Below are 12,835 nucleotides of genomic sequence, written 5' to 3' on the forward strand. Positions count from 1 at the left end.
ATGCGGCCGTTTCGCTGGCAGGTGGCTGTGGTGGCGGCTGCTGGCCTCGCGCTGGCCTTGGAGACGCTGCCCGCCATGTTGCGCTGGCTGTGGGTCAGGCGGCGGCGACCGCGGCGCGAGGTGCTGTTTTTCCCATCGCAAGTGACCTGCACAGAAGCCTTGCTGCGGTCCCCGGGTGCCGCACCCTCGGGCTGCCCGTGTAGCCTGCCCCACGGCGAGAGCTCACTGAGCCGGCTGCTGAGCGCCCTGCTGGCCGCCCGCGCCACTCTGGAGCTCTGCCTGTTCGCCTTCTCCAGCCCGCAGCTGGGCCGCGCCGTGCAGCTGCTGCACCAGCGCGGGGTGCGTGTCCGCGTGATCACAGACTGCGACTACATGGCTCTCAACGGCTCGCAGATTGGCCTGCTCCGCAAGGCAGGTAGGCCGGGCGCTGGGCCGCGGGAGGTGGAGGCGGGAAGGCAGGGCGCGTGGGGCAGCGTCAGAGGACTGGGGAGACACTCGCGTCCCTTGGCAGCCGTGCAGGGTCTGGGGAACGTCCGGGGTGTCCAGAGGAGCTTCTGTGCAGAGTGTTAGCCCGAAACCTGGGCATGAACCCCAGAGGGGCCGAGGCTGGAAGCAGGTCGGCAAGGAAAGCCTGTCAGGGACCCAGAAGTCTGTTCGGGGCATAGGTGTCCAGAGATGCAGTGTCGGCTTAAGGACCAAACAGAGGAGAAAGTGTTTTCTCTTAAATTCACTAGTGAGTCCTTTTGGGGCATCTAAAATGAATACTTAAAATAAGGTAAGACGTGGAGCTGAAATGGTTAGTTAGTGAGCAGGTAATTTGTTTCTTCAGCTGCCAAACGGCAGGGAAGTCAGGTCTCTGGCGGACCTGCCCCTCACTGGAGTGGTAACGGTGAACCCTGGAGTGTGAGTAATTGTGAAGATGTTCTAAGTTCACACCTGCCTTACTTGGAAACTCCTCTGCCTGCCCCGGTGTGACGCTGTGTCCTGCGCAAGCGATTCGGAGTCTGAACCTCTTGCCCTTCCCTGGGTCACTGAGGCCCCTGCAAAATCATTCTTGCATTAGCAACCATTTGAGCTCCCCGTTCTGGTGGCCACTGTGACAGGCGCGTGGGGCCCTTGAAAACTGTCCTGGCTGCTCTCAGGTCACCTGGGATGGGAACACAGGTGCATCCTACCCTGGTCTTCGCATCTGTGAGGGGCGGGATGCAGACTTGGTTTCAGTGTTGAGGACATTGACTTCCGCTTTTCCTGGCAGCCTTGCGATCCTATGTTGGTTCTGTTGTCGGGGAAACTTGGCTATTTCAGCACAGCCGTTTTCTTGTAGAGAAGCGCAGGACCTCAGATTTGGCAAGAACCTTGAAGGGGGCCCACGACTAGATTCCAGTTAAACCTTGACTCTCTTCTGAGGGCGTCCCTGTGGCGGTTCTCTCACCGCTCAGCCGTCTCCTTGTGTTTGACCGGACAGGTTCCAGGCTCCGGGTCCATAAGTGCAGAACAGGACAGTAGGGCAGGGAGGTCTGGTGGAGCAGGAGCCCTGGAGGTGCCTGGGAGGGTCATGGGTGGGGGCGCAGACAGCTGCTCTGAGGAGTCACCTGCGTGAGGGCCTGTTTTGTGGTGCGAGGAGCGATAGGCAGCCCTGTGGCTGAGGTGCGCACATTGAGGTGGGCACATGAGGGGCCCTGAGCCTCAGCAGGAGGGGAGGCCGTGTCAGCTGGGTGGTCACGGGGCCACAGCTGAGGCTTCAGGTCTGGGGCCTGGTGTCTTCTGCGTGGGCCCCCTCGGGCTGGTCCCCCAACTTCACAAGGTCCTGATTACAGGAGGGATCTGATTCTGGGCCCAAGTGAGACCTTAGGGGCATATGAACCTGAGATCAAATGGGTTTTGCTTCAATCGCCGTTGGCTCGTCTTGAAACCAGCAACTGGAGGGTGATGTGTGTCATATACACTGGAGGGGGTGGGGAGCCTCCCCCAGTCAGGGCTGGAGGTGTTTCCAGAGGAACTAACTCTCCTGTCCCTGCTGCCGGCCAGCCCTCCGCCTGGCTCAGCCGCTGTCACCCCCCAGACCTGACGGTGCCCACCACACTGGACAAAAGCAGCAGTCAGTCCTGTGAACACAGCCACGCTGGAGAAGGAGCCAGAACTCAAGCGATGGACAGCGAGAGGAGGGGCTGGGGAAGGAGTGAGGGGCTCCAGTGTGGGGGCGACCGGAGCCCCTGCCTGGCCAGCAGCTGTCAGTGGCCGGGCAGCAGTGACGTCTCACTCTTTGCAGGGATCCAGGTCCGGCACGACCAAGACCTGGGCTACATGCACCACAAGTTCGCCATCGTGGACAGGAAGGTGCTGATCACTGGCTCCCTCAACTGGACCACGCAGGCCATTCAGAACAACAGAGAGAACGTGCTCATCGTGGAGGACGAGGAGTACGTGCGGCTCTTCCTGGAGGAGTTCGAGCGCATCTGGGACGAGTTCAACCCCACCCGGTTCACCTTCTTCCCTCACAAGGAGAGGGCTCGCTGAGGCAGGCTCCAGGCCAGCGGCCCCCAGGCTGGAGTCCTGCCGAGCTCCATGCGAGGAAGGGTGGTTCTCTTGCATTAAGTAGTGACGTTCCTTAGAGAGAGCGTGGGCTTAGCAAGGACAGAGACTGTCCTGCAGTGGAAGGGAGGTGCTTCGGACTGGGTGCCTCCATCAGGATTGGAGAGGCTGCAGATCCGAGTCCCTTTCCTGATTCTGAGGCCTCCAGGGTCCTCCAACACGCCCTTGCCCTCCTCCCCACGCTCCCTTGCCCTCCCCTGCATCCAGCCTTCAGAACCTGGATGGCTAGTGTCCAGAAGCTGCTCCTATTTGCACATGTTAGGATTGTAATTTTTGATGTTCTTACATTCCGGGGAATTTGGTTGTCTGTGTAGACTTGACCTTCACCATGACACCCGAGGCCGTGCTCTGTATCCCTGAGGCACGGTGGGTCCTGGGGGTGGCCTCACTGGGCTGTCCTGATTTCTGGCGTGGATGTGACATCTTTGAAGCGTCGTTCCCCCCACCCCCCGCCAACGTAGTGTGTTTCTCTCGATTTAAAGTTACCTTTGACTTAGGATGTTGGACAGGCAAACCCAGACAGAACTCAGCTGAAGTTGTAAAGTGTGGTTCTTGGGTTGGAAGTCATGTGGCTTCACAGTGACAGTGCTCCTCCCGTGAGCTGGGTCCCCCTGAATAAACTTGCTCCTGTTCCTGTCCAGTTGCGTGTGTGTCTGCCTTTTCATGCAAATAGTGGCTTTGTGGGGTGGGGACAGCATCCAGCTATTTAGAAACCATTGGCCACGATAGGAGTCTCCCAGAGAGGAGTGAAGACCTGGGGTGTTCTTGGAGGACCCCACTGTCTCCCAGAGAGGAGTGAAGACTCGGGGGACCCTGGTGTCTTCTAAGCAGCTGAGCTGACTCCCAGCCATGCTTGTCAGTGCCTGTGTGGCCTGTGGGGCTCAGCGTCCCCCGCCCCCTGTCCGCAGGGCTTGCTTCCAGAAGCGCCAGCCACCCAAGACCAGCCCCACCTTCAAGGCTGCTGTTGAGAAAGTTGTGAAATGGTTTCATCCCATGTAATGTTTTATTTCATTTGATTTATATTGTTTTCATTATAGTTATCTTTGTGGTGGGAGTTTGAACCTAATGTAACTTTCAGGTAACAGGCGTTCTGTTCTGAGGGCCTGAGGAGGTGAGCACCGACATCAGCCTGCAGAGTGGAGGCTGGCTGACCCCGCTGAGGGTGGGCAACTGCCCGAGGTGACCAGAGCCCCGCTCTGACGGGAGAGGCGTGAGGAGGGGCAGCTGGGTCGCAGCAGGGCTTGGGCCGAGCCCAGCGTGTCCAGTCCTCCCAATAAGCTGGTGGGGATCGCTGCTGAGGCCGCGGGAGGTCCCAGGCTCCCAGCTGGTGAGGGTGGGTGAGCTGAGCGGTGGGTGTGCTCTTGGTGAAGAAGGCAGTTCAGGCCGAGTCTGGGGCTTTGTACTGGGTGGCAGCTGTCCGGGCGCGTCCAGAACTGCGCAGGTGTACTAAGGAGACCCTGGAAGTGTAGCTGACGTGCCTCAGGGCAGTAACTGGAGGGCAAGAGGCTGGGAGGGGACTTGTGTAGTGTGTGTCCAAAGCTACGTGCTTTGTCCGCCAGATTCTGGCATGAACAGGACCTTTACAGGAAGTGGTCAACCCCAGGAGGCTTGGCAGTTACTTCCTAAGAGGACTAGAGGCGGCCTCTCTTACTGACCTGACCCCCACCCCTGCCCCACAGCCTCTCGTTCAGCCTGTGGTTTGGGTTCAAGCTTGTCATTTTAACCATGGGACAGGGATGCAGCCTAACAGCATAGGTGGAATGTTGGCACCGTACATGAGATATTTTAAACTCTTGAGAAACTTGTGATAAAGAAATCGTCCTGGTAGGAACAGCATGGCTGTCAGTCCCCCTGTACCCGTCAAATTCAGGAGAACATTGGGATGAAACCACACAGCTCCATTGCTTGTGCTGAACTGCTTTTTTAAAATAGATTTTTTAATGCATTTTTGGCTGTGGTAGGACTTCATTGCTGCGAGGGCTTCTCTGAATTGTGTGGAGCCGGGGTTCCCCTTCTCATTGCGGAGCACGAGCTCTGGGTGTGCGGGCTTCAGTAGTTTGGGGGCACAGGTTTAGTTGCCCCTCTTTACCACTGGGCCACCAGGGAAGCCCCTGAATTGGTTTTTAAAGCAACTGACTACTTTAAAAATAACACTTCATTGAGATTCACACACCATAAAATTCACTGTTTTAAAAGTGTGCAGCTGAGTGTATTGATAGTATATTAACAGATTATTAGTTGTCAGTATGTTAACAGAGTTATTTGGTGGTTATTTACTATAATAACAGGGTTGTGCAGCCATCAGTACCATCAATTTTCAGAGCATTTTCTTCACTCCAGAAAGAAACCCTGTTTTTGTGGGTTTATGTGCTGTGGGTGTTTTGTATAATGGAATCCCACAACACACGGTCTCATTGTGATCTCAGGGTGTCCCTCCTTTGCCTAAGTGTAGTGTTTTTGAGGGCCATCCATGTTGTAGCGGGTGTCAGTATTTTTTTACTTCTTCTTATAGCTGAATAACAAGTCACTGTATGGACAGATCACATTGTGTTTACCTGTTTATCAGTTGATGGACATTGGGGTTGTCTCTACCTTTTGCCTGTTGTAAATATAATGCTATAAACATGCACATACAAGTGTTTGTAAATGTGGTGCTGTAAACGCTCACATACAAATGTCTGTGTGGACATGTTCTTGAGACTCTTGAGTATATATCTAGGAGTGGAGTTGTTGGGTCATAAAACTCTATTTAACCATTTTATAAACTGCCAGATGGTTTTCCAAAGCAATTGAACCATTTTATATTCCCACCAGCAGGTATAAGGATTCCTTTTTCTCTACATCATCACCAGCAAAAAGCTATTATTTGACTTTTTTTAAAGTTAGTTTTTAAAATGGAGGTTGAGGTACAATATTATGTAAGTTTTAGGCATACAACAGTGATTCATAATATTTGAAGGTTATAGTCCATTTAGAGTTGTTATAAAATACTGACTATATGTTGTATTAAATATGCTTGTAACTTATTTTGTATATTGAAGTTTGTACCTCTTAATTCACTATTCTTACCTCACCCCTCCCCCTCCCATCTCCCCGCTGATAACCCCTAGTTTGTTCTCTATATCTGAGTCTCTTCCTTTTTTTTTTGTTTATTTTTTCTCTTCCTTTTTTGTTGTTTACTAGTCTCTCTTATTTTTTAGATTCCACATGTGATACCATACAGTATTTGTCTTTCTCTGACTTCGCTTAGCATGATACCCTCCAAGTCCATGCATGTTCTTGCAAATGGCATTATTTCATTCTTTTTTTTTTCTTTTAAATAGTAGTAGTCATTTTTTTTTAATAGTAGTATTCCTTTGTAGGTACGTACCAGAACTTTATCTGTTCATCTATGATGGACACTTAGGTTGCTTCTAGTTTCTGGCTATTGTAAATAGTGCTGCTATGAACATCGGGGTGCATATATCTTTCCTAATCAGTGTTTTCATTTGCTTTGAATATATGCCCACAAGTAGAATCACTGGGTCATATGGTAATATTTGAGAAACCTCCATACAGTTTTCTGTAGTGGCTGCACCAGTTCACACTCCCACCAGTGGTGCAGGAGAGTTTTCTTTATCCCACATCCTCTCCAGCATGTTATTTGTAGTCTTTTTGGTGCTGGCCATTCTGACAGGTGTGAGGAGTGAAGAAAATGCTCTGAAAATTGATGGTACTGATGGCGGCACAACCCTGTTATTAAATAACCACCAAATAACTCTGTTAACATACTGACAACTAATAATCTGTTAATATACTATCAATACACTCAGCTGCACACTTTTAAAACAGTGAATTTTATGGTATGTGAATCTCAATGAAGTGTTATTTTTTAGTCAGTTGCTTTAAAAACCAATTCAGGGGCTTCCCTGGTGGGCCAGTGGTAAAATCTCATTGTGATTTTAATCTGCGTTTCCCCTGATGATTAACGATGTTGAGCATCTACTAATAGGCCAGTTGACCATCTGTATATTTCATTTATAAAGAATTTCTATTCAGGTCTTCTCCCCATTTTTAAATTGGGTGGTTTGTTTTTTTGATGTCAAGTTGTATGAACTGTTTATATATTTTGCATATTAACCCCTTATCAGTCATATCATTTGCAGATATTTTCTCCCATTCAGTAGCTTGTCTTTTTGTTGGTGGTTTCCTTTGCTTTGCAATTTTTAAATTTAGTTAGGTCTTATTTGTTTGTATTTGCTTTTATTTTCTTTGCTTTAGAGACATCAAAAAAAGATTGCTATAATTTAGGTTAAAGAATATTCCACGTATATTTTCTTTTAGTTTAATGGTTTCTGGTCTTACATTTAGGTCTTTAATCCATCATTTTATTTTATTTATTTGTTTTTTTAATCCATTATTTTAAAATGGAAGTATAGTTGATTTACAATGTTGTGTTAGTTTCAAGTGTACATCAAAGTGATTCAGTTGTGTGTCTATATATGTGTATATCCATATATATATGTTGCTGACCTTTTCAGATTCTTTTCCGTAAGAGGTTATTACAAGATACTGAATGTAGTTACCCGTATTATAAGTCACTTTTTAAAAATCTATTTTACATACAGTAGTGTTTGTTAATCCCAAATTCCTAATTTATACCCCCTTTGGTAACTAAGTTTGTTTTCTATGTCTCTGAGTCTGTTTTTGTTTTGTAAATGAGTTCATTTGTATTTTTTTTTAGAGTCTACATAGAAGTAATGTATTTGTCTGTCTCTGATTTATTTCACTTAGCATGATAATCTCTAGGTCCATCCATGTTGCTGCAAATGGCATTATTTCATTATTTTTTATGGCTGAGTAATATTCTATTGTTTATATGTACTGCCGCCTCTTTATCATCTGTTGATGGGCATTTATGTTGCTTCCATATCTTGGCTGTTTAAATAGTGCTGCTGTGAACACTGGGGTGTGTTATCTTTCTGAATTAAGAGTTTTTGTCTTTTCCAGACACACGCCCAGGAGTGTGACTGTAGGATTCTATGATATCTGTGTTTTTATCTTTTTGAGAAACCGTCACACTGTCCTCAGTAGCGGCTGCACCAGTTTACGTTCCCACCGACAATGTAGGAAGGTTCTCTTTTCTCCACACCATCTCTAATAGGCCCTTATTCCATTTTGAGTTGATTGTTGTGTATGGTGTGAGGAAATGTCCTGGTTTCTTTCTTTTGCATGAGGCTGCCATTTTTCCAGCAACTATCTGACTTCACCATCGCCAGCCTGTTGGGTGTGAGGTGCTGCCTTCTTGTGGTTTTACCTTGTATTTCCTGAAGGACTGGTAACGTTGAGTTCTGTTCATGTATTTTTTCACCTTTTATATAGTCTTTGGAGAAATGTCTATTCAAATCCTTTACCCATTAAAAAAAGGTTGTGTTGCCTGTTTATTGTTGGCATTGTGAGAGCCTTTGTATATTCTGTGTGTTGGTCCCTTATCAGAAGTGTGACTTACAGGTGTTCCCTCCCACCTGTGGGTAGTCTGCTTGCATTCTTGGTGGTATTGTTTGCAGTGCGTGTTATTTATTTTGGTATGGTTCAGTTTATCTATTTTTACTTTTCCTGTGTGCTTTGGTGTCTTAACTAAGAAATCACTGCCCAGCCAGGCATCACAAATGTTTGCTTTTTTCTCTGAAAGGCTTATATTCAGGTCTGTGAAGCATTGGGGTTAATTTTTGTATATGCTGGGATGTAGGGCAGTGGTCCCCAACCATTTTGGAACCAGGGACTGGTTTCGTGGAGGACAGTTTCTCCGTGGCAGGGTGAGGTGTGGTCCAGGGGGTGGTTGGAGCCACGGGGTGGTGGCAGTAGGTGGAGCTTCGCTTGCTCTCCTGCCGCTGACCTCCTGCTCTGCAGCCAGGGACTGGGGAACCCTGACTTAGGGGGTTTGACTTCATTCTTTCTCTGGTGGGTAGCTGCCATGTCCCAGCACTGTTTGCTGAAGAGGCTGTTTTCTCCCCACTGAATGGTCTTGACGTCTTTGTTGAAATCCATTGACTGTAAATGTAGGGGCTTATTTCTGGACCCTTGGTTCTGTCCAATTATCTGTATGTCAGTCCTCATGCCGGTACCACACCGGCTTGATTCTGGAAGCCTTGCAATCGTCCTGGGACCCAGTAGAAAGAGTCCTCTGCTTCATTCGTCTTCCTCAGCATTACTCTGGGCCGCTGTGCATTTCCACAGGAACCTTGGGCCAGCTGGTCAACTTGACGAAGGCAGCTGGGATTTGTAGGGGTTGCCTTGGATTGTAGATGAAACTGGAGAGTACTACTCTTCTAACAATATTGCATCTTCCAACTCATGAACAAGGGACACCTTTCCGTTTAAGTCTTTTAAAGTTTCTTTCAATAAGGTTTCATAGTTTTCAGTATACAAGTCTTACACTTTAGAAAAATGTATCCATTTCAGATTGTTAGTGGTGTAGAGTCAGTTGGCTTCTGTATATGAGCCTTGGACCCTGCACACTTGCTGAGCTCATTTTTAGCTTAATGATTTTTTGGTGGATTCCTTCGATTTCCTATACATGGGTCCTGCCATGTGCAGGTGGAGGTAGACTTCCTGTCCTTCCGCACGGCCGCCCCTCCTCCTCCTGAGCTCTGGGGGGTCTCCAGCGCAGTGGGCAGAGGGGCGAGAACACACATCCTTGTCTTGCTCCCGGGCACAGGCGCGCTTTCAGTCTTACGGTCGAGTGTGATGGCAACGGGGTTTTTCATAGCTGTCCTGAAATGTTGAAGGTGCGCTCTTCTGTGCCTCATTTGTCGAGTGTCTTTATCACTTTCCCAATTGCCAACTGATTTTTAAAATTGTACTTACATTGCTTTAAAATACAGCGTGTGTTAAAGCTGAACACCACAGTATCAGATCAGTGTCCCAAAGCCATATGTACATTTGTTTGACCAGAATAATTTTTTTTTTTTTCAGAATAATTTTTTAAATGGGTAAAAATACTACTGAAACACCTTGTCAACAGTTGGACCAGTACTGGAAAGTTTGCATCTCAAGTTTGCTTTCACTCCCTTTTACAGATACCACAGTTGATTTCTAATAGTCAGACTTTAGTTTGTGTTTAGCTGAAAGTTTGGATCCCCACATTTTCACACATTTTATTCCAACAGCGATAGTATTGCTGGCAGTGGGGGTGGGGGAGGCAGTTTCTTATTTTAAATTTATATAGCCAGAATTTTTAAAATGCAGTGGGATAGACTTCAAAGTATGTGCCAGAAAGGGCACATTCTTCTGTGCACTCATGGTTGTGGCTGGGTGTGCGCGCCTACTAGGTCATAATGTAGGATGCATGTTTTTTTTAAACAGAAAGTAAAAGCTGTTGCAAATAAATCTGCTAGTAAAGGGGCAGGTATGGGGCAGTTAGTTCCTTCTTCTGGTTGGTATTTCTTTCCATCCTTTCGGCCCCTTGAAAGTTTCCATAACTGAGCCAGTGTGTCTTAATTAGATTATGGATGTAAACTATGTGTGTGAACATGTGAAATCTCCTGATTTTAAAATGTTGACAACTCACCCAAAACTTAAAAAATGGGTTTTGTAAAAGTTAAACCAAAACTCCATTATAAACCTCTAGGTTCCTGATCCAGATTCTGACTTTTGACCTCAATGCTTGTTTTGCCTTGTGTCCTTTTGTTAAACAAAACCTCTGTTCACAGCATACAAAGGGTGATGCAAAAATAGTTTATTAGGACATTGTTTATGTAAAGGTAGGTAATATTTACAGTAGAAATGATCAGCTACATCTATGGGAATCTAGCATGTCACACAAAGGAATAAATATTTTGACAAAGTAACACTTCAGTTGTAGCGAACACTTGATCAGAAATTTTGTTTTTAAAAAAGAGCCTCTAACTAAACTAAGCGGTAAATACAGTTTTGAATTGTCAGCAGCAAGCTGACCAGGCTCTTCTCTTCTTGGGGCCCCTGCTGCCCGCATGAGGGTTGGGCTCCCAAGGGTGGGCTCTCAGGGTCTGAGGGCAGCCCAGTCTGGCGAGCACTGTCTTTTAGCATCAGCACAGAGCGATGCAGGCTTGTTCTCTGAGCACGTGCCCCCTGAATGAACAGCCGGTGGGGGTAGGCATGGTTGCCGCCAGGGACCACCCACAGACGTGTTGCAGCGGCGGCCGCTGTCTCCGTGTCCCCATTCTGTCTGGGGACTGCCTGGGCCCAGCAGTCAGGCACAGCATGTGTTGTCTCGAGTCTGGATTGAGACAGTCACCCTGATAGACGTGTGTCTGTGAGGAAAATCTCTGAGGATTCTAATTGTTAAGGAGCCACTTAGAACCTTACATTTTATAAATACTACTTAGGAAAACTCTTATCACTTAACTGGTTTTGAATCCTAACAGTCAGTAGATACGTTGCCATTTCTAAGGTTAAATCCTAACATCAATTGGCTGTGATACAAACATAACACAAGAATGAGTTTTGTGTTCTTTGTACTGTTCCCAGCTTCCTATGAAATAAGACGCAGATGTGTGTCCCAGCTAGCTGTGGAGAGGTGAGGGTGGATGGCAGGGACATCTGATGGACAGGCAGCATGGCAGGGGCTCAGCCTGCGGGTCCACGTGGTGGAGGGACGGCAGTGTGAAGCCGCCACACCAAGCCCAGAGCCCGTGGTCTCCACGTGGCCGCAGTGCCCTGACAGACCCTGATGCATCAGGCTGCCGGCACGGCCTGGGTTACCGTGCACGCGGCCTGGGCAAAGAGGAGCGCTCCTGCGTCATCCTCCTGGTTTTCCCTCAAGACTGAGTGACTTTCCCAAGAATGAGGAACAGGTATTACCAAGATCTTTCAGGAAGAAACAGAACCAACTATTAAATGACTCAGGCTTTATAAAAGATAGGTCAGTCATTAAAAATGTTTTCTCTCATGTTGGTTGGAACTGTGTCGTACCCAAGCTGTTTCTTCTTGTCTTAAAAAGCGGTGCTTATATAAGGAGAAAGAAAAACCCACCCACACAGACTTTGTCACAGAAATCCACTGCAGTGACTCTGAGCACCGTTGACACCGCTTGCTCTGCATGACGTCCCACTAGTTCTCCACACAGAGGAGCAGGGAGCCACCTGAGGGGCCGGCGCCTGTGTGTCGGGGCCGCCGTCTGCTCAGGGAAGGGGAGGCCTTCTCTTTACAGAGAAACCTGCTGTTCTCGAGAGACTGACAGAGTTCACACCCCTCCTGGGTTTCCGTCCCGTCTTCTATCAGAGTACCAAAACATGTGGTTTCAGAGACCTCCCTTCAGGCTGTGGAGGGTAGAGCCTGGCAACAGTGTGTACGTGTGAAGACAGAAGGGCAACCCCGTGCCCCGAGAGGATGGCAGGCCCGCTGCAGCGGGAGTGTCCCAGGCGCCCTGCGCTCGGGGCCACTGGGCGGGCGCAGCGAGAAGGTGGCGGTCCCTTTGCAAGACAGTGGCCCTGGGGATGTTGGCCTTGGCTTGCTCAGGCAGACCCTGAGAGTCACAAGTGCGCTTTTGTACAAACTGCCGCTCCCGCTCTTCGTAGGTCTGGATGCTGCGAGTGACAGGCTCCAGGGCTGCGGCCCGGGGCTGGGCCTTCCCGAGTTCTTTTCCTCCCACCTGCTGAGCCCCTGCTCGGTCTCGCAGCATGGCCATCGCTCCCCCCAACAAAGCCACACTGGTTCTGACGCCCAATGGCACAAGCCCTAGTGTCACACTGCATCCAGCAGAGTCACCCAGACGCTGGCTTTCAGCCCTGCCCGGGGCTGGCGGAACGCGCGCTGAGGGGGCACGAGCCTGGCACGAGTGCTGAAGGTGCGCAGGCGCACAGCACGGTCACGTGACGCCACACCGTCCAGCTGTCCCCTTGGCGGGGGGTGTGGCTCAGATGCAGGTGCCTGCAGGCCCCCAGGGAAGGAGTGAACGTCTATAGAAAGAGTCGGCACAGTGGTCTCCTCCCATCCTTGGGGACATGGGGACGCTTTCCCCGTGGGGTGGGGGCCGGAGCTCCCTGGGCTTGGGGTCACCCGTGCCTCCCTGTCCACAGCACCCCAGGGTGCCCTTTCTCTGCCAGCACAGAAACCACCTCCAAGGCTGCCTCTGCACTTGTGCTCTTTCCTCCTCTGCAGTCGTGGCGCACCCCTGTCTAGGAGCTGGAGTGACTGCTGACCCCCGTCGAGGAGCTGGGGTGCCTGTAGGGAGTGCGCCAAGGACACTGCAGAGCAGGGACCCCTGTGTCCAGCCTGCTCCCTC

General features: G+C 49.2%; 1 protein-coding gene across 1 annotated transcript; it reads left to right on the forward strand.

The window, feature by feature from the left end:
* Positions 1-2,517, forward strand: PLD6 (phospholipase D family member 6). Its single transcript, XM_061141100.1, has 2 exons — positions 1-415; positions 2,270-2,517. The coding sequence occupies exons 1-2, from the start codon at positions 1-3 to the stop codon at positions 2,515-2,517; spliced, it is 663 nt and encodes a 220-aa protein (XP_060997083.1).
* Positions 2,518-12,835: the final 10,318 nt, after the last annotated feature.

Source organism: Dama dama, chromosome 5, assembly GCF_033118175.1.
Source record: "Dama dama isolate Ldn47 chromosome 5, ASM3311817v1, whole genome shotgun sequence".
In the NCBI taxonomy this organism is placed as follows: domain Eukaryota; kingdom Metazoa; phylum Chordata; class Mammalia; order Artiodactyla; family Cervidae; genus Dama; species Dama dama.

Bases quoted from the DNA above. Each gene is read 5' to 3' on its own strand.
- PLD6 (XM_061141100.1), top strand. From the start codon at position 1: ATGCGGCCGTTTCGCTGGCAGGTGGCTGTGGTGGCGGCTGCTGGCCTC. The intron at 416-2,269 runs GTAGGCCGGGCG...CACTCTTTGCAG, and splicing joins TGGCCTGCTCCGCAAGGCAG to GGATCCAGGTCCGGCACGAC.